At 41.1% G+C, this 21316-nt stretch overlaps 1 protein-coding gene across 1 annotated transcript in view; it reads left to right on the top strand.

Moving 5' to 3' along the window:
* The first annotated feature begins 1017 nt into the window (after positions 1–1017).
* pdlim7 (PDZ and LIM domain 7) overlaps positions 1018–21316 on the top strand; it is a 31575-nt gene continuing 11276 nt past the window's right edge. Inside the window, exons 1-7 of the mRNA XM_031858158.1 lie at positions 1018–1375; positions 3674–3772; positions 10957–11108; positions 16952–16979; positions 17905–18101; positions 20556–20572; positions 20913–21051. Of these exons, the coding sequence (XP_031714018.1) occupies positions 1346–1375; positions 3674–3772; positions 10957–11108; positions 16952–16979; positions 17905–18101; positions 20556–20572; positions 20913–21051 (662 nt within the window). The 5' untranslated portion in view covers positions 1018–1345. The remainder of the gene's footprint in view (positions 1376–3673; positions 3773–10956; positions 11109–16951; positions 16980–17904; positions 18102–20555; positions 20573–20912; positions 21052–21316) is intronic.

Genomic DNA, 21316 nt, shown 5'->3' with positions numbered 1-21316 from the left:
TCCTTTTTAACGCGATTTGTCTCCATCTGCTGGCCATCTGCTGCATGTCTGTAGTCTGCCTGAGATTAACTTGATCAAAAGCCTCACTACTGTATCATCTCAGCTCAAAGTGATGTTTTACTTATACCAATAATAACAATAGGCATTGTAGAGCACATTCATTCGCAAAATGCAGCTGAACAGACAATTTTTGACAACAAATATAAAAAAAAAACAGTTATGGTACATGTTAAAATACCGCACATATAAACGATCTAAGAAGTATTGAAGAACACAAATCCATTACCTAAATAAAAGTAGCAATAACATAATCTAAAAATGGACAAAAAAAGTCAAACGTAATTATTATTTATTTTTCTACCTCAGTCAAATAAGCACTAAGCCAAATCTACATAATTGCCAGAAGCAAGTATACTCACTCATTTTAAAGGAAGACACACCAGCCAATTTAATTTCTTTTTACAACTTAGCTACCTTAAGGTTGTTCTTACCAATTGCCTATGCCTATTCCAAATGATTTATTTAATATTAGAATACTATTATCAATCCATCCAATCATGGTGACCTGTCCAGGGTGTACCCTGCCTTCGCCCAATATCAGCAGGGATCGACTCCAGCCCGGAACAGGCAGCCAGGCTATAGAGTGATATAGTTATAACTTAAAACCTTTTTAATAAAGTATGCCTTTTCAGAAAGTGGTACCCAGCATTTGTGCAACGAGGCTGGTATAGGTGAGGTGGAGCGAATACATTTTGTACTATTTATGGGTTAAATGCAGAAGTTACATTTCATATATATATGTACCTAATGTATATGACGGCTATAATAACATTTAATTACATTTTTGTTTAAAAGCTTATTATACTGTATGTAAAATATGAATCTTCAAAGTAACAGTAACTATAGCTGTCAGATAAAAGTAGAAGATTAAAACAAACAGGTAGGTAAATCAGATACGCACATGTTTTGTTATTGTTTTGTTTACCCTAAGAACTATTTTGTCTGATCAGTAGTTGGTTATATTGCGCAATGATGTATTGCTGACTTTATTTATTTTTTAAAGTGGCATTAAAAGTCATTGTGACTGACATGGATTGGCGTTGGTTTTCGCCGCCAAGATGTCTGCAAGGCACGGCCTCTCCTGGTTTACAGCCCGGCTATGGAACGAAGCAGCGGCCCATGTGACTTCTGACGTTTCAGGCGAGTCCTACTAAAAAGAATGTGAGGGAATGATCCTGCTGCTCACCAAGGGATCCACGGTGGCTTCCTGACGTCTGCTTTAAGGAAGTCCGAAAGTTTGCCTTCTTACCGACTTTTTTTTTTTTTTTTTCATCCGGTAGACGTGATGTTTGGCGAAAACAACGAGGGACAAGAGGTGAGCTAATTAATTTGTCCAAACATTTGAATGCATTCCTTCGCGCGAAGTTACTTTTTAAAAGCAACTTTTTTTTCCCCAGTCTTAAGTTTTTGCATGGAGCTGTGTTGCTCCCATTTGTTCAGTTTATGGCTTCGTCTATCCGCTCTGAACGCGCATCGGTCTGTAGCGGTGCAAACTACTTTGTTGGAGCCAGTTTTCGTGTTTCCGTCCTGCCAACTTGACTCCTGTCGTGCATGTAAAGGGTTTATTTCAAGGTCTGCCCTGTGATCTTCAGTCTGGGATTAAACCGTCGCAAAAGATTTCCTTGGACACACTGAATTCATTTTAAAGTAAGCCATGTGAGCTCATAATTGCGTCGCCTGTGAGAAAGAAGCGTCTAAGTTCGTGTATTTGAGGGTAGTAGCCTATACAGCACTTTACATTAAAAAGTACAAGTTTCTATAGAAATATTACAGTGACGCCATCGATTATATATAGCAATACCATAAGCAGGGACACCGTCCCTTGAATGAGCGCCACAGGCATTACCAGCATGTTCATGGGCTGAGGCTGTTGAGTTCTCCTCTGGCTTAATACAGAGAATGATGTTTAATTAACTGAAATGCGCCAGTTTCATGGCGTTGTATCACTTACTGTCTTATGTTATGCTCAAAACAACGAAATAATCAATTTGCTGTGTGCTGTTATCACAGTTAAATCTACTTCCATCACCTGTTGCTGCTATTTCCATTTATTCTTCCAAGCCGTCTGTCTTATAATTCATTTTCTTGTCTTTTAGGCTTCTCTGTTGGAGGTATAATATGAGAGAAATGACAGTAAACTAATCCAAGTTGTGGTTATTAAGACTGTTTATGCGAGCTAGAAAGTGCATTTCTCCTAAAAGTATATGTATTTAATGTGCAGGTTTTGTGGCTGGGGTATTTGGGTACTTAGCTGGTTGATTGTTACAGTATATATATATATATATATATATATATTAGTAGTGAGATTTCTGTTCTATGAGCCGTGTTTGAGTTTTTTCTATCGTGAGCTTCTCTTTTGCTTTAAGAACTTTAAGATGTTAAAATATAATTGCAGGTCTGCCATCACTGTGCTTCATGCCCTCCGTAAGGAATGCTGAATTCCACAAGCTTTGCTTCAATTGTGGTCGTCTGCTGATTCTCAAGTACACTTTAAAAAAAAAACATCCATTCAGTTTGATGTTAAAGCTTTTGCCAGAATATAGGAGTAGCTGACGTTACCTCTCTCAGTCCTCCTCTACCCCCCCCCTCCCTCACTCTCTCTGTGACTCATGTTGGGCATGTTGGGTGTTGGGCTGAAATAGTTTGGTGTAGTTTTACATTCCTTATATAGCCTCTGAGGAGTGAGGAAAGGCTAGTGCTTGCCTGTGTCACAGACGGCGGCAGGGGTAGGGTTTGCCAACGGAGAGAATCTGCTTGCCCTAGCTTACTGACTCTTAAACGTTCTCCCAGGGTTGGGCTGTCGGCCAGCCCTTGAGGACAAGGTGGGTTTGCATGGTGGCATCTTGGGAAGCTAAGCTGTGTGTCACAAAGAGCGATGGAGGAGGAGGAGGAGGAGGAGGAGGAGGAGGGTGCTAGGTGTGCAGGTACAGAGGTCAGCACAGCCATAACTCTCGCCAGTGACAGCCCAAGTTGCCTTTGGGTTCTAAATTTACCAGGTTATTTAGTGACTTGCTGTTCTATTTCAGTCATCAGTTCTGGCGATTGTCCACACTGTTTCCATGGTTTGACAAATCCTGTAAAATATTCAAAAATGTCCGGACAAGTTTGTATGTTGTGGGCCAATGTTTCATGATAGTTCGCTTTAAATGGTTGAGTTGTTCGTTGAATACAATGAGCTGGCTGCATTCTGAAAGAAGGAAAATGAGGGCTAAACGCTGCTGCTGTTTTTATTGTCCAGTAGAATTTTGATGTTGTCATTTGTTTTGTTGTATACATTTTACATCCCGAGTCAGCCTCCTATATGAATGCCCACCTGAGATGCATCCACCTTTTAGTCTGCATGTTGATTCATGTAGGAACATTGTGTCCCAGTGTCAGATCTAGTGTGTTATCGTCTTGTAAGATACGTAAAAGTTAAGTTGATTATTTCTACCAAAAGGCACATTTAAATAATTTTTGTAACCTTGTTATTCTTAAAACAGAACTTTTCCAAGATATGCCATTATAGACTTGAAAGAAAGCTAAGCTAAGCTGCTTGGATGAAGCAGAAAAAGACACATTCCCGTCTTTCTGACTAATTAACAAAAAATTTTTCTCCTTTCTCTTCTCCAAGGCTATGAGCGTTTACTCTGTAACCCTCAGCGGCCCAGCGCCTTGGGGCTTCAGGCTGCAGGGTGGCAAGGACTTCAGCATGCCGCTCACCGTGTCAAGGGTAAGAAACTGTTTGTTATTGGAGGCCGCTTGTGTCTGCGCACATTGATGACTTTGCACTCTTCTTGAAGATTTACATCTGAGGATCATCCTGTAAAGTCATTTATGTCCCTCAAAGCTTCCATATAAAAGCCCGTTCACAAGTTTTTGTTAATGTTCCGTCGTCTTGGTCTCCACACAATGACCCCACCTAAGCATATGCATGTCGTCTTTTGCAAAGGACTTTGTCAGCAGACTGTGGCGTTCATTTTCATGTCACTCACACTTGTGTATGTACCAACCCAAATCCAGTCGGCCTTAACATGCAGTATCTTTTGGATTAATGGCATTAATTGGACATGTTGTTGTTGGTTTCGCAGTGCTTTGCACTCTCCATGTTAGGTCACCACCGCCTCACTGAATGCATCTTAAATACTTGATAAACTACTGTCGCTATTGTAGAGAGCAGCAACCACTTTCCAGCCCTTATATGTGCAGTGTTGCTTTGCCTGACAAACACACAGACTCGCACTTGCAGCCACACACACACACACACACACACACGCGCACACACAAAATCATTCCAACGTTGCTGCCAGCTATTGCGCACACAGATATAACATTCATTCCCCACTGACGTTGTTACATTGCTACCTTAGAGGCTGGGATGATCTATAAATGTTAGACTGATTTACATTCATTAAATCATCAATTATGTTCAATATTTGCAGGTTCCTATTTTCGAGATGATTGGGAGTTAATAGGCAATTATATGTGGGTCAGGCCTCACAAGGTCACTCCACATAGTCTTTCAAACACTTTCAGTTCTTTGTTTCTTTGTCGCTGCCAGAAAGTCACAGTTGTATTCTAGCATTAAAATGAAAAGCTGTGGACAAATGATGCACTATTTTATGTTTGCTTCGTTAAGTATGTCCCGAAGAGTCGACTGTGTGTCGTAACTGGCATCGCATCGAGGTGTGTGTGTGTGTAGAGCTGACGTAATCCTGTGGTGAGGGAAGGAGTTATCACCAGCCTTGTTAGATCATGTCTCGCATCTGCTCTGCTCCCTGGCAGGCATCGCAGTCAGAAACACAATGTTCCCCTTGGATCCATGACAAGAAACGTTTTCTTCTACCCATAAAAGAACAAACAGAGTTTTGACAAATTGCCCAAAACAAAAACAGGAATTTCTGGTGGGGGTATAGGAGTTGACTCAGAGTCATTTCAGTGTAGACTGGCAAGGCGTACTGTCTGGTGACTGTCAGCGGGTGTGTCTGTGGCTGTAGTTGAATGATCTTGACTAATCAGCCAGTACAGGAGGCCAGTTTTTCTGCAATCCATGGACATTACACACGCTGATTGTTTTTATTTTTTTAATCCTCGCTGACACGCATCGCTCACATTTTCTGTATTGCAAAGTCTTTCACGGTCAGTCTCCATAACATTTTTTAGACCAAGGTTTGTCTAAGCAGCTTGTGTGTGAAATTGATAATGACTCCCTTTCTGAAAAACAAAACAAAAACCAGTACAGCGAAGATTGTAGCCTTAACGACTGGTCAGTGGCTCATGTCTTTGGCTTGTTCCAGCAGTCCACCAGGCTGCAGGGTACAGGAGGTATAAAGATGTTACAGGTTGTCTCTGTTTACATCTGTGGAACTGTTGGCTCTCCTTGCGTTTGTCATAAAAGACTGGACAGTGAATCACACGGTCGCAGAGGATGAAAACTGCCCAACCAGGGGACGTAAACCTCAAAGATATACAGCATCCCTTAGTAACAGGAAGAAAAGGCAGGTCGCTCACTTGGCTTGGAAGAATTTAATGGGTTGTCTTTCTTTACTGGTCTGTAGCAGATGCGATCCGAATCTCAACCCAGACAGTCAGTTAAGAGATTACACAATGAAGAAGATGTTGAGTGACGGGACAAAAGGCTCATTAAATACGCTTTGATTGTGGAAAAGTGATAACTCCTGATGGATCAATGCGTTCAAGTGCTTTTTGTGAAGATTAGATGACAGTTAGTGCTGTTGAGAGCTGATTCATTTATAGCTTATGGTCATTTAGGTACTTTGAGTTTGGTCTTACTGTGGCAGATTGTCACATCATCAATAGCTTCATGTTTAATCATGCAGCCTGTTTTTGTTGTACTGTAAATGGAGATTCTAATCATCTATGCATTGATTTGGAAAGCCGTGGGTCTGGACTGGTAACCTCCTTTGTGTGTGTGTGTGTGTGAGTAAGTTGGTATATAGGTTTCCATGCTCTATGAATACTTGTTTCCTTCCTCGTCTGTCTGCGAGCCTGGAAAGCTATGCTTTCTCAGCATTCCTGGGATTTTAGTTTCGTATCCCCCCCCTGTCGCTGGCACCAGACAATCCTCTTGTCTCCTTCTGTGTCTGATATGTCTTCCACGCTGACTTTTCTCGTGCATATGATGGACTCCTCCAATACATTTCCAGTGAGATCAGAGGGAAAGAGACCATGCCAAGACAAAGTGTTGAACGTCACGTTGAAAGGAAAAAAAACAGTTTGACTGTAGCATAATATGTATACACCCATTTATCATCTGGAAAAATATGTACGCAACTTTTATTTGACTCTCTTGTAGTATTAATAACCCACTTTCTGTTTTCTTAGCCTTGCGTTAGAAGATGTAAAAAAACCAACAGTGAAATCAGAACAGAGTGCTCTTGACCCTTCACTATCCCGTTAATAAAAAACAAAAGACAAAGACCAAATATGAGAAAGCAATGTCTTTCTCTGTTGGTATAATTATCACATCATTGTATCCCTTTCAATCAGACACTGTGATAGCATCCCAGCCTGGGATGAAAACTGAACTGAAATTTCTATTAGGGTTGGAAATGTAATGTTATTGGTATTTAAAGGGATAGTCGAGCAATCTAGCATTTTACTTCCATAAAGGTTTGAGATGTGGGAGAGACTGATCGAAATATGGTGAAATATCGGAGGCCAAGCTAGCTTGACTTCAGTCCCTAGTATGGGTCAAGATCCAAAAACACTGGATCCTACATTTCCCATAATGCAGCTCGATGGCGCCTTCTTCTCCAGCTGTAACAGACTTTCTGTTGATAAATTTGCAGCCTCCAAACCCAAGCTCAGATAACCCCGATGATGTCATCGTTCTCGCTGAAGGCCAAAGGACTGGCGCCTGACAGCCGACTCATATTCTGGGTAAAATGTCCAGTCAGCCCTCAACACACCAGCATCTCTTCCAATGAAAACTGACTTCTGAAACATCTTTTTCATTCTTTTTGTTTGATCCTCCCTCCAGAAACGGCATACTCTGTCTTTACCCTTTCCTACACAACCCATGTGGCAACTTTTTTTCCCCTTGAATTTCTCTAGTCTAGACCATGAGAGGTCTAAGGTATACTTAAGTCAAATTACATCTCTCTCCACATGTCTGCCCCAAGATCCTTAATTCAAAAGGAGAGGCCTAAACTTTAGGAGGCGAGATGTCATCGTAACGCCGTTTCATTGCCGTTTCAATTGTGTCTGCCCTAACCTAAGGCAGCCCTAACTCCTCTGAGTTTCTCTAGTTATCTGTTCCAGATCTCATACCATCCCAATTCCATAAACATTATGATACCATAACCGAGCCTCCTGAGCACCATCTGGTTTCTGTCTACAAACACAAGCCACAACGCTAAAATCAAATGTTCAGAGGAAATTGTAGATGATGTCAAGTCATCCCTCCACCACTACAGCTGGATGTGTCACAGAGTCTTTTATTGCTGTTTCTCTGTGTGTGTGTGTGTGTGTGTGTGTGTGTGTGTGTGTGTGTGTGGTAGACCATCTGTTGCTTTATCACTTGTATACTCTTCAAACACTCTCCCTTTCTCATACACGTACACACTCTGGGAAGAGAGGCCTTGTTAGAGGGGTGAATTAATAATTCAGTACTTGCTGATAGATCGCCCACGGGGGGCATTTCTTGTGTCATTCGTTGGAGGTGAATGTCTTGTGTTGTGATCAGTGCAGTGGCGTTTTAAGGTGACTTACTGCTAGGTGTTCCACTGCAGCCGTTTCATTGGGACCACATACTTGCAGGTTTGGTTTTCCATTTCTCAGAGGGATATTTATGGCCTTGCATCAGCTGTGCTGTGCGAGTGATGCAAGGACAGACTGTCTCTCGGCCCCCAAATAGCCGTGGAAAGAATAAAAGTTAGCCGGTGCAGAGTTACACGGCCAGTATATCTGCAGTTGTAGATAAATTTTAGTAAAGTTCAAGCAAAAAACGAGAGCGGGTATGAGGCTCTGACTGACCATGTCAAGGGAAGCACTTCAAAGGTGTTGTATTTTGAGAAGTTGGCTCATGCTTTGAAATTCGATAGCCGACCAAAACAGCCCCACTGCTGTGCTCTGCCAAAAAGCCTTGAAACGGGCTACCAACCATGAGGCTAACCCCCGTGTTTGCGTATACCTTCAGTTGCACAGACGTCATGCCGTTGGTGTGAATTCAGCTGCAATCATATTTGCACGAAAATAATTTATGGCCGGATGAGTCGTTTGTTACTTGTGTCAAAGGAATCGGCCAAATCGAGAGCCATCTTTGTGCTATCGCTGCGCCATGACGTTATCCATCATGTTGCATCCCTGGTTGCTGTAAGGTAGAGTGCCCCGCGTTGCCTTCAGGAACATGTTTTCCACCGTCCTTCGTCAAACTGCTGGAGGGGTGTAGGGTTCCCCCCCCCCTACCATCCGAAGGTCTGAGCGCAGCAACTTTAACTGCTGCCTTCTCAAGTGAGGGAGCAGCTGCACACTGAACCTGAGCCAGGAGCACAGGTGTCTGTGTCCATCAGTAACTCGGCTCACACAGACTCGCATGCACGTACAAACACAACCTACAATCTGTAGGACTCTTCTTTTTAACCTCCTTTGTCTCACCTTTTACATTTAGACGTCAGCTTTTTTGGGGGGTAAATGTTCGATGGTGGTATGTCATTTTTGAGAACATTCAGATGGGTAACAAGTAGAATGCAAAACCAGCATAAAATGAGTAAGGGGTTGGGCCCCCAGAGCAGCTTCAGTGCTCCTTGGTGTAGAACATCCAAGTCTCTGAATCTCTACTAACTCTATTCTATTCATGTTCATCAAAACATTCTGTGACCCCTTGGGCTCTGTACGAAAACATTTGCATTCCTCATTTCATAGTTTATCTTTAGTTCTTCACCTGTCTGTTTCCCATGCTGTTTTTATATAAATATAATAACTTTTACTCTTTGCACAGACCCACATTCTCAACCTACTTCAAGGTTGGCTTGCAATTAATTTCATTGCTCAATTTGATTCCATTTCTTTTCTGAGAACATGACGCACAACGATGGCCTTTTCTGTTCATTGTCGACACTACAGGGGTATCTATTACTGCACTGGCTAGTAACATTTTAAAACCTCTTTAATTTAACAGATTTTGTTAGAATTAAACAACTACAGCTCCCTTGAGGCGTTGACGGTGCTTTTGTGGCTAAGGCTCATGGTGTTTTTGTTGGTAAACGCTAATAAAAGCTTTTGTTTTGTTAAAATGTTTCCCCTCAAGTTTTAAAATCCAGTATAGCAGTAAAAAGGGGTCTGCGGCTCTCTGTAGTGCCAGGCTGTGCCCCCTCTTCAGAACATGTCACTGGTGTCCATGTCATAGTTGTTTTTCCTCAAGTGTACGCTGTTCAAACTCTTTCAAGTCTTCCTAACCTGGAGAAATTATTTCTCTCTTAATTGCTTCCAGTGAGTGCAAATCAAAGCCAATTAAAGTGATGTTTGAACTTTGCTATAGAATAAATATAGCTTGGACTGCCCCAGCGGATTGCATTTCTTCCTTGTTTTTTTTTTTTTTTTAGCTTTGGCATCTTTCAAATCAAGACGGGCTTTGACTTTGTTGTCTGTGTGGGGAGCGGAGTTGTATCTCAGCCTGAGCCTGTCGTCGGTTTACGGAGCATATTGCCTCCCTGCTCACACAAGTGTTTATGTTTAATGTTCGGAATCAAAGCGGCAAGTGTGATAGCTTAGCTGAACATGGCAGAAAAGTATTGATTGAACCGCTGAGTCCTCTGAGGTTTTGATGAGCTAACATTTGCAGGAATCCATGACATCAGAGAGTAATCCTAATAGTTTGTTGTTTTTGTTTGCCAGAAATCCTGACACTCGCTTACTTATCTGATGCGGAACACTTTGAACTCCAGTTATCTGAGACTTTGACACAAGTCTCAAGTTTCATTAAGCCGCATGGGCAAGCTGACTAAGCCCTTACTAAACACGATGTGGCATCTCTGCTCTGAATATTAGACTTCACTGTCTGCCATGTCCTCTAGAACCGCTGTGTACATGTAGAACACCATCACTACCCATATAGACTGTCAAGTTCTTGCTGTTTGTAACAAGACTCCAGCCTTCTGCTCTGACATCCGACATCGAAAAAGTTAGTCTGTGAGGAGCATCATGTTAAACAAAGGCTTATGAAAATAAACATTGATATTTTCTTAGCTCAATATGTCTGGGTGAAGAGAGGATGATGTCATTGTTTTGTCAGTGACTTACCTGTCTGTCTAGATGGGTTGTTCCAGTAAATGATGTGACTATTTGTAACATATGGTCCTTGTCTGCAGCTATCAGGAGTTCCTTTCAGAGTCACATCTGCAGCAAATCATACACTGATGACTGATGACATCATGATGACCTATAATGCCTGTTCCCGATAGTGTTGAGTGAAATATCTCGGCCGGCTTGTCAGGGCCCAGACACACAGGCTCCCTGAGCTGATTATTAAGTGTCGTTCACAGACATTGTAGCAGAGTCGACTGAACACGTTCAGATTTCCTGGATTTTGCTTTAAACTGCTGATGCGTGTAAGATTATAGTGAAGTCAGACAATGACATTTAAGTACTTTTTCCACTCCGTTTATCAAAATGTTTTTGAGACATGACCTACCGACTGTGATAACAACAAAGAAAAAATGCCATCCTCGAAAAAGAACGAGATACAAGAAGGATACAAATATTGCAGAATTGTTAAGTTCATGGTATGTTTGTATTTGGCCAATTCTAGGACCAGTAGCTGTGTGATTTTTATAGTTCCTACTGGTGCTCTTCCATGAGGACATGTTTTCGTCCACATAACTGTCCTCTCCTGTGAAGACCTTGTACCTCTAACTTCCGCCTGGTTTCTGTTCCTGTGTTTTTTCTTTTTTCCAGCTGACCCCGGGCGGTAAGGCGGCTCAGGCTGGTGTCGGGGTAGGAGACTGGGTGGTGTCCATCAGTGACACTAATGCAGAAGACATGACCCATGTGGAGGCACAGAACAAGATCAGAGCAGCAACAGACTCCCTTACCCTCGCCCTCAGCAAGTAAGTCATATGGCAATGCGTTATGAAACGAAGAACTCCATGATCACACCCTCCATCTTATCTCGGTCAAACACATTGGCATAAAACACCACAATATGTGAACGTGAAAGAAGTGAAATACCATAATTTGCTTTGGTTGCGAAACACATTGGTATAAAATCACACACACTCAAGGTTTAGTTTTAGGTTTAGACTTTGACTTCATTTTACTCATAAAAGTCCCAACCATTGCTGTCAAAAATATTATTATAAAATGAATCCTGTTTGTCTCCGTTGTCTATAAGTAGTGAGCACGATATTTCAAAAACTGTTGAAATGTGAAGAAACCCGTATCTTTGCATAAAGGTGTGCACGATTCCACCCACATAGATCTCCAATTGTTTTAGACTGCTTTATTTTTTTATCACTCCCTCTATAAATTATGTCCAATCTTCACATAATTGGTTCTTTCCTGTTTTCCTACAACTGTTGATGCCAAAGTCTTGCTGGCATGGCCGAGCAGAAACAAACTCACTAAATGCGTTATGCAATTGCAAACTCATTCATAAGACAGGTGCAGAGCACTCCTGCAAAATATAATGCATTTTAGCTCCGAGATAATGAAGGTGGACAATTACACTTTGTACAAAACAAAAATTCCCAGGATTTAGGTATTTTATACAAAATTCGACTTTATCATCCATCAATATGTATGTTGATGTTGATTGAAACCTCTCAACATTATCAGCTACTAACAAGAGGATTGTGAGGTACATGCTCTGAATTCTTTCTAGTTTGGTATTGCATCAATATTCTGTCCTCAAAATACAAAAGAAGCACGATCAGGGGTCAGTATTCTGCACTTAGCAGCAGATATGCATCCCAAATGTTGTCAGGCGGATACACTGGCCTTTGTTTGGTAGGAGCCACAAGTACCTTACTTCATCCCTCAGTTCATAATGGATCTAGAGAAAGTCTTTCTTCAGATTAAAACACTTGGTTGTTAAGTGTGTGCCAGAAAACCTTCTTCTTTTTAATTTAGCTTGACTTATTTTAATTAGCACTGGATAACTAACAAAAAGGCAGCACTCATACCTGCTCACATAACTCCTGCCAGGAATTCCTTCCTGATGAAGTATCTCTGTAGAGTGCAGGCCAAATGTTCCATCAGAATCTTAATTATAAGAAGACTTCCCTCCCACAAAAGGCTGGAATGTAACCATGATGAGCTTTGCCGCTGTCACGAGACTACTTATGAGTATCCTAAAGTAAAGAGGTTGTGATCCCTGCTGTAACGCCGCTATTTTCACATCGAGTTCATTTAGTTGTTGCCTGCCAAGAGACTCGACTGTTGAGTTTGCTGAGAGTCAAAACAGCCACAGGTCATTTTATATGACCCTCCAGAAGAAAACAGCCAGTACATAAACTAACAGTTTGAGATGTGAGATCATGGGGTATACAGTATTTGCTGCACATTGTTCAACATATAATTGTCTCCTCTCACGTTCATAAAACATGGATTTCTCAGCACAGATCACTTTATCCAGTGGGTTTAAAAGTTAATGTGTTATATTTAAAATAGGTTTATTCGTGTGGTTGTTTTTTTTTTTTTTAAGGGGAAAGGACTACGAATACTGAGCACAGATATGATGTGTTCTGCCAAAGATTAAACTAGTTTATCACTTTAGTTTGAATAGAATAGCTTGAGAAAGGTGAAAAGTACGACTGTGTCTTCGGGCAATTGTAGGAAAAAATAATATTGCTGGTCGGGGGAGGATAGTAATATTTAGAGAGAGAGAACTTGACTTGACAAAAACTCTGATAGATAAATTAGGTGAAATTTACGAGATTATAAAGTCTGAATTTTGTTGCTCTCAAAGTATTGTCACTACAGTAAGGATTGCTTCTGAGTGAGGTAAAGGTCCTGAAAGATGCATACACGTCTCTTTCATATTAAAACGCACTGTGTACCAAAGTTACACATTGACACTTTCAAAGGACTGTACCCAACTGTGACTGTCGGTGTGAAGGGGAAATAACACAGAAAAGGTACATAACATAACTGCTTGTGTTGAACCACAGATTACGGTGAATTATGTCCTTAGAGTTAGCTGGTGAGAGGGACATCTTTAATACTCTGCTTAACCTGCTGCTCCTGCCACCCGGAGATAAGAACGAATGGATGGATGGAGAGTCCGTCACAACACAACATATTTTGCACTCTGCGGCTCACGTTGCCGCAGTGTTCAGGATAGGCATCTGTGGTGTGACGAGGTTGATCCAACCTTGCAAAGTGAAGCGCTACCGTAACAAACTCCCCCACTATTTGGCATTGACTTGGTTTTGTGTTCTCCCATCTTTACGATTTTTTTACCTTGTGAATTTATGATTTAATAATCTTGCAAATTTGATACTCCTTTGAGAATAAAGCGGCAAATTTATGGGAAAAAACGCAGAGGTTTTTTTCTCCGAAATGTATGACTTTAATCCCGGAAATTCTGATTTTATTTTTCTCGGAATAATGCAGGAAAGATGAATAAGAGAGGGAGAGGTGGTTGGAGGTAGAGCAACACAGAGATTGTTAAACTTGGGGGGATCAAAGTCAGATTTTGATTTGGGGCTTTGTAGAGTGTTACTACTACTGCAATCTTGTATGCAATATATAGTTTCATAAATATTGCAGCAGGTTATTATTATGCCCAAAGATAACGAGAGTTACTGTATCTGGTAGGGGTGTTTTTAAAAGGTTGCAGCTCTTTGCTATCAAAGAGCTGCAATTCCTGCATTTCATACAGCCAAGAAGACACACTGCTGATGTTGCATGTTTCTTTTTTTATTCCTGCAGAAAGACGTCACACAGAACAAACACTAAATGCCTTAAAAGGAGTGTGTGTGTGTGAAGGAGAGAGCGCAGTAGAGACATGGGTGGGGTTTTTCAGAGTTTAAAAGTAGAGGAGAATTAGAAAAGTGACCTCGTTGGCCTTTGTGGTGAGGGGATAAGTCAAAGAAAGTGACGCCACGCTCTCTGCAGAGGGATGGATCAGTCGTTATACTCGAGCAGGATGATGCGTCTGTCTAACAGACGTTCAGAACTCAAACTCAGACTTAGATAGTGTTATCTTAACAAGATGTTGTTAATCATCAAACATATTTTGAACCTGTGATGAGATGATTCTACTAGGCCTGCTCCCTTGCTGTTATGCCAAAACCTGAATGAGAATTATGTAAACTAATTTTGAATGACTTAGAACAAATCATCTTTTGTGTGTTATCATAGCAAACTTCATTACACTGAAAGCTTGCTGTAGTTATTTCTCTGCGGGTTAGAGATTTATTTTTATTCTTGTAAGAATTTCTCTTGTGAAGGAAGATGAAATTGAGGTGCTGAAGTGCGATATGTGTTGAGGGGTGTTGCATACCAAAAACCTGTAGCTTTGTGTGTGAAATATTGTTTAAAACGGGGCCGTGATGGCAGCAAATATTGTTTTTGCATTTTAAAACACAAGCCCATTTAATGAACTGTTCTCTCACAGGGACTGGTGTAATGCTTCGATAGGCCTGTGATAAGCCACAGGTTCACTTCACCATACTTTGTGCGGCATTCGAGGGTTTCCCTCCTCTATCGCTCATCTCCATGTGGAGGCCAGCTATTGTAAACATCTCGCATTCCTCCACTACCCATGACTCCCCGGGCTGCTCTCTTCATCTTGCCTTCTCCTATTATTGTATTGTAAGACAAATATTGTTTTCCTGAAGCACTTCCCAGAGAAGAGCTATTGTCAGTTTTATTTATTCGTGTCTTGGCTGCAATCCACAGTTTCTTTTATGTGGAGAGAGGAGGACAGCCGCACGGTGATGACATATGGTCTATTGTTTGGTTTAGTGCCTCATTTTGTTCAACACCAATGATCATTTGGTGTCATTTTTATGGGGAAGGTTGAGGCTTTATCCAGGGGCTTTTTATCGGAAGTGGAATCCAAAAAAATATGGGCAATAGATTTTCAGCTTCAAAGAAAGGAGATCATGTAGCAGCTACAGGGAACTCACAAGGTCCGTATCTCAATGTCGAGGATCGGCCGAGAGGTTTGTGGTTGGAGTTTTGTCGGTGATGTGTGCAAAGTTAATTACAGTATCATGGGAGATTTTGAAATGAAATGAGGCAGGAAATGAGCTCATAGTGTGCATATTTAGTTTCAGCACAGGTCAAATTTGGGCCAAGCAAAAAAAAAAAAACAGATTCCATGAAACGGTGACTTGATCATGTCCACATTTGTTCATTTAAGTCCAGTTTGCCAAAATGAATACAGTAAGTAGCGATTGTCAAAGACGGTCCTTATATCCCTGCTTTTAAGTGTGACTCATCAAATTGTGGGTTAAGGCGAGCTGAAGCGCTATGAACGTCACATTGATTTGTCTCCCAGAAGTGAGACACGCACAGACATGTCGGTATGCCTTCCCTTCGCTCCTCTCACTCTCCATCTACACAGCCCTGTTGTCATCCTGTCTTCAACCCGACTCTATCAGCGTTGAGCAGGCAGTGACGAGTGCTTATTCATTTCTCATTGTCGCAGGAAGCGCTGCCCATTGTTTTGTGTGACTGTAGCCCGAAAACAATGAGGGCTGGTTCATTCTTGCTTAACCCTGTGGGAGCTTTGTGTAGCATGCAAGCATTGGGCAGAGGATGGTAGTAGTTTATGTTTTAGTTATTTCAAGAGCCAGCAGCAATATAAAGCTAGGTGCCTATGTTTACTGTGTTAAGATATTTTAATGAACCGTCTCCTCCAGTCAGCAAAGGCACCGCAGCAATGTAAATCCTGGGATTAGAGTAAGGAAGCGCACTACATTGTGGCATGTGCAGCATTGTGAATCTGCAGACGGTTAAAGACGAGGTGAGATGTAGTGAGGTTTTGTTTTTTTGTACCACAGAGAAAAAAAACATTGTTTTTACAACCTGGTTCTTTTCTCGTATCATTTCTATTGCTTGTACCATCTTTGCAGTTTAGGTTAATTGTTGACATACTGTACGGGCGTAAGGGGAGTCCGTTTGAGACGGCGTTGCAGTGGGGTCCATGGGGCATCACAAGCAGGCATTGTAAGCAAACACGTCCAGTTTTTAACCCAATTATCCAAACCGCAGATATGAAAACAAAAGTGAACTTACAACCGAACTGTAAACATCCTGAATCCAACAGTAGGGATACTTCTTGGTTCAGTCATGTGTGCTCATGTAGTTTTATGATGCATTGCATAATTATTACGGGTATTGTGAGTGCGTTCTCTTTTATTCTTGCATCTGTGAGTGGTTTAGATAAGTGGGTTAAACTGGTCCTGTTTAAAACCCGTCTGATCACTTGTTTGCAATAAAACCGTCTCAAGCAGGGTTCCTGCAACTCCCTATTTAAGCAATTAAGCTTGTTGTTAGAATGTTGTCTTAACTAATGGGAAGGATGGCCAAAACTACAACGATAAGAGCCTTTCAGTTAAAAAAAAAAAAAAAAAAAAAATCAAATTGAAAACTAAAGTCACTCTCTAAGCTGCTTACAATGTTGTGTGAGTCCAGCAATTAGTCTTTGTGCAATATGAGGTGGATATTTGTATCTGTGTAATCAGACTCATTTATTATAGCCCAGGTTTTGTCATTGTAATTTAGATTTAGTAAAATGTGTAATACTAGTTTTGTTTCAAAAGTGTTGCAGTGCAAGTCGTCATAAGTAAATTGTTCAGGAGATTCAACATTGCCATTGTCTCAAACAAAACTTATCCTTTGACTGAAACATTGCAGACTTGTGTGATTTATTAAATAACAGTTTTCGTGTTTGAGTTTATTGTAAGTGTGTAGTAACTTTTGTCTCTTCTTTTCACAGAGCTTTCAAAGCGGGTGGAGAGCAGAAGGTAAGACTAAATCTGTCTGAAACATTGCGCTCACCTCTGCATGAACACTGGGATGCTTTGGCATGGTCTGCTACAGGACTACAGTGATATTGATTGAATTGGAAACTTCCTTTAATAATTGCTCACAATTGGCTTCAATAGTGTGTTATGTCACTTTGTGTTTAAATTCATCTGATTCACTGGAGTCACCTGTCGAGCTCTCACAGAGTCCGTGCACTGTGCATTAGCGAAGCATCACTGAGTCGCTAGATTAGTCGTTTGCTGGATGGAGTGTTGTGAATATTGCTTTTGGAGTTTTCTGTGGTTTATTTAGTGATGCCTTGCACAATCCCTGAAGCCAGTGTGTAATACTGATGCAAATAGTTTCACTATCAAATCTCTTAAGAGCTACTTGCCCAACTGATAACGGCGTGTATGGTACAATGATGTCATGAACTGCTTTGTGCTGCACGATATTTTTAGCAAGACCGCAGGAACAAAATACTCTTCACAAAGTCACTGCTCTATTTCAGTGGGTGTTCTTTTGCAGTCTGAGCATAATGCTCGGTGAGAAATCTCATTAGTGAGACGCGTCAGTCAAATATGACAATTTCTCACTTTGAGCATTTTCCTTTTACCAGCAGCAGCAGATTACTTTGGCCAGTCCGTGGCCGACTGCCAACATAAATAAAAATGTCTGTGTGCACACTTCTTAAGCACTTCTTCTGTGCACAGAGAAAAGCCTGCAGGCTTTGACAGAGCTGATCCTTCAGCCCCGGAGTAATAATTTGCAATATAAAAAATATTGGGCTGCGCTGGAAGCTTTCTTAATATAAACCGTAGGATTGTGCAACAGCAGAAGGACCTTTTTTCATTGTGTGTCAAAAATGTCTAACCGCATGTTGTTTGCTGTGCTGCATTGTCTCCCTCTCCCACGCCCTCGTAGGACTCACTCGCGCCGGCTTCTGTGCAGCCAAAGTACTCCTTTGCCCCCAGCACAACCATTAACAAGATGGCGAGGCCATTTTCAGCAGGTGGTGGTAGTGCCAACTCAGGACCTGCTATTAAACCTGTGGCCTACTCTCCTAAACTTAACACCCAAAGCTCACAGGGCCGTGCCAGTATGCAGCAGCCACAGAATGGGTAGGTGGATAAATAAACACTATTCCCTTCGGAACCACAATGTGCCTAATGTGGTTTTAATGGTATTTCTGATTTCTCATTATTCTGGTTTTTACGCTAAGGAGAAAATAACTCCTTCAGGAATTGCAAACGACAGTATGTTAACAATTTACTTAAGTCTATTGCCAAATTTATGTCAGATTTTAAGGTGCATTCCAGAAAACATAAACAGAATGCTGACTCACTGCTGAGATCTGCTTAATTATTCCACTTTCTGCCAATAATGTGACAAACAAGACACCAAGCATATGATGACTTGTGTATAAACGTATGCGGTTGTTTAAGACACCAGCAGTAATAAGCTGCCACTATAGATTGTATCATAGATGGACTCGGGCCATAGAATGACTTGGGGGGGAAGAAAGGGAGGAGGTTGTCAGCTCTTGTCAAAACAAACCTTAATGATCCTGTTGGCCTTTATCGTACAGCTGAAAGCAAACGCTTCGTTAGCATAGCAGGGGATATTTAGCTGACATTTGCAATTCAAGCTGGTTCCTTCAGCTGAAAGGAATTCATCGGTTGACAAAACCTGTTTTACAGAGATTAGTGAAGGATGTGTCAATATAATCAGTCACAGTTTTATGGCCTTTTAAAATCAATTTTATTTTTTCTCTGGCTCTTTTTTCCTCTTTGGCCGCTGTAGAAGTTATGATCTATTTTTGTACTATTGATTTTTCTCCATCTTTTCCTTTTGTTCCCGTCGTCCTCACTATATGTGAGAGGGATAGACAAATACTAAAAAGTAAGACTTTTTAAACTTTTGAGGAATGTATAATTTCTTGCAAATCGATCCACCTTTTCAAACTGATCTGCTATTTCAACAGATGAGTTATTGATCGACTGTGATTGTTACTTGTATCTTAGTTCCACGGTCAGTAGGATGTTGAAAACAAATATAATTAATTTTCAAGTGCAGTATTCCTCAGCCATTAGAAGCTGTGTTGTTTGTAAAACATTGCGTTAGTCAGAAGTCATACCTCCTGATAATACATTTGATTACATAGCTCATAATTTACTGGTGATGTCGGTGTCAACTTCCTCTTTGGAATCATTTTTTTCTATGATTCTCTGGATTTACTGAAGTTATCGGGTCATACAGCTAGTCATTTGTCACATCACAGTAGTAATGATGGGATGTCTTGATCATGGTGCATCTTGTTTTTTTATGAAACACATTTTATGGGCCACGTAAAAGCTGCTCAGCCAACTCTTGAAGTGGAGCCTTCTCGCATGTTGTCCCTCCAGTAAAAGTTTGATCGGTTGTGTTGGAAAAGTGAATCTTCAGTCTCTCCTTGAAAACTTTATTGATCAATTTGGTGGTAAATTATTGAAAAGAACAGTAACTTTTCAGGTTTCAGAGCTGTAATGCAGCTATCATCTCTGCTGTGTACTAAAAATGAAGTTACTGCTCCAGTGACCAAACTCTTGCTTCTATAATTACACAAAATAAATGTCAGAATTTGACCAGTTTTCAGATTTTACAAGGATTCCAGGAATGGACCAAATCTCATTTTAGATGTTCCAGAAGGCAGTGTGGCGTGAGATGGTCTTTGAGGACAGGACAGTCTGGTTCCTGTGATTTGGATCATGGTAGTCGTAGCGTGATCCGACTGCAGCCATTGGTGAGATGTGGCCCGTCGGCTGTATTTAGCCTGACTCATAAATTCTGCTGAGTTCTCATCAGCTTTTACTGCCCCGGTGCTCGATAATTTAAGCAGCCACACTTGCTTGCTGTCCAGAGCTTCTCACATTTTTGTGAAGTTTCTCTGTAGACGGCCTAAACCCATTCCTCCGGCCACTTTTGAGAAGATTAGAGCTTAATTATAACTGTCGGCCCTCTTCCGATGAAGACATTGTTGGATTTCTCCAGACAGTAAACAGTCCGACGCAAACGGCATAATGTCTAATGTGTCTCGGCCTGTCGCATTCAAACAGGTTTTGTGTGATGATGTTTGTACAGAGCTTACCCTGACATCAGGAAGCGTCACTGCTGTGGCATGTTGATGGAGTTCAGAGCACAAGAGAAATTAGATGGACTTCAATGGCACATGAATCGGGCGAAGGGTTTTTGTTCTTTTCTTTTCTTCTTTGGGCAAATGCTACATCCATTTACATAACTCTGTAACGCATTTGTGCACATGGGTGAGATGTTTGGCAAAGGTTTGGTGCCAGCCATTTCGGGTCAGGGGGACAAACAATGCTGTCTTTCTCTCTGAGCTTGTTGACAATAGCTGCATGTCTTGTGGCATCTCTTGCACGTTTTTTTTTTTTTTTCTTTTGCATCCTGCATTTTTGGTCTTCTGTTGTGGACAACCCATGACATATACAGTATCGACATGTTCTGGTTTTTCTTCAGTTTAAGCTGAACTCTGATCTTCTGATTTTCTGTTTTCCTCTTTTCTTCAAACGCTACAGATGGAAGCTCTTGACAAGTTAGTATATTTCTATTTTCATGAACAGTCCAGACAAAATGTTTGCTTGTTTGCCTTTTTTAAATTGCCATTTACACTCGCACACAATAGTTCCACTCCTTTTTGTCTTGTGACCTCTCTTAGTGTGCTTGCAACCCTTCTCTGGTTGCATACGTTTACTGGTAGTGAACCTTTATGATGTATGTATGTACTCTATCTATCTATCTATCTATCTATCTATCTATCTATCTATCTATCTTAATTTAAAATCATCCAATAATTTACAAGAAAAAGGCAAAGATTAGAGGAGTAAGTCACACTGAAAACAAAACTATAAACTTCACAATGTCTAAAAGCTCTTAACTTGTCAAAATCTCTATTTATGTTAATGTCTCCTATCGTCTGTCTCCCCTCTGGCATCTTTATACAATCTATTTCAACTTTGGTCTGTTCTACAGGGGTGAAGCGACTTACTATGGTGATGTGTGCGAAGAGTACAAGTAAGGGGCAGCTGCATGCTGGCTGGCTTGTCAGCTTATTAGGTTATTATGGCCAGGCTAGATATGACAAGAGAGGAGTGTTGTTGCTCTTCCGTAGATTCACAGATACGGTTTACAGAATAGAGATGCTAAAGGACAAAGCTAGTTTTATTGGTAACCATTCATCTTCATCCTCTACTGGCTTTATGATAAATGCATGCTGCAGTTGACCGGCAACCCTGCTGAAACGTTGGAAATGGAAAGCATCTTTTGTTCTGCTTCTTGA

Source organism: Anarrhichthys ocellatus, unplaced genomic scaffold, assembly GCF_004355925.1.
Source record: "Anarrhichthys ocellatus isolate YVR2014 unplaced genomic scaffold, GSC_Weel_1.0 scaffold19, whole genome shotgun sequence".
Taxonomy (NCBI): Eukaryota; Metazoa; Chordata; class Actinopteri; order Perciformes; family Anarhichadidae; genus Anarrhichthys; species Anarrhichthys ocellatus.
Note: the sequence above shows the minus strand (reverse complement) of the source record. Positions and strands in the feature narration are given on the sequence as shown.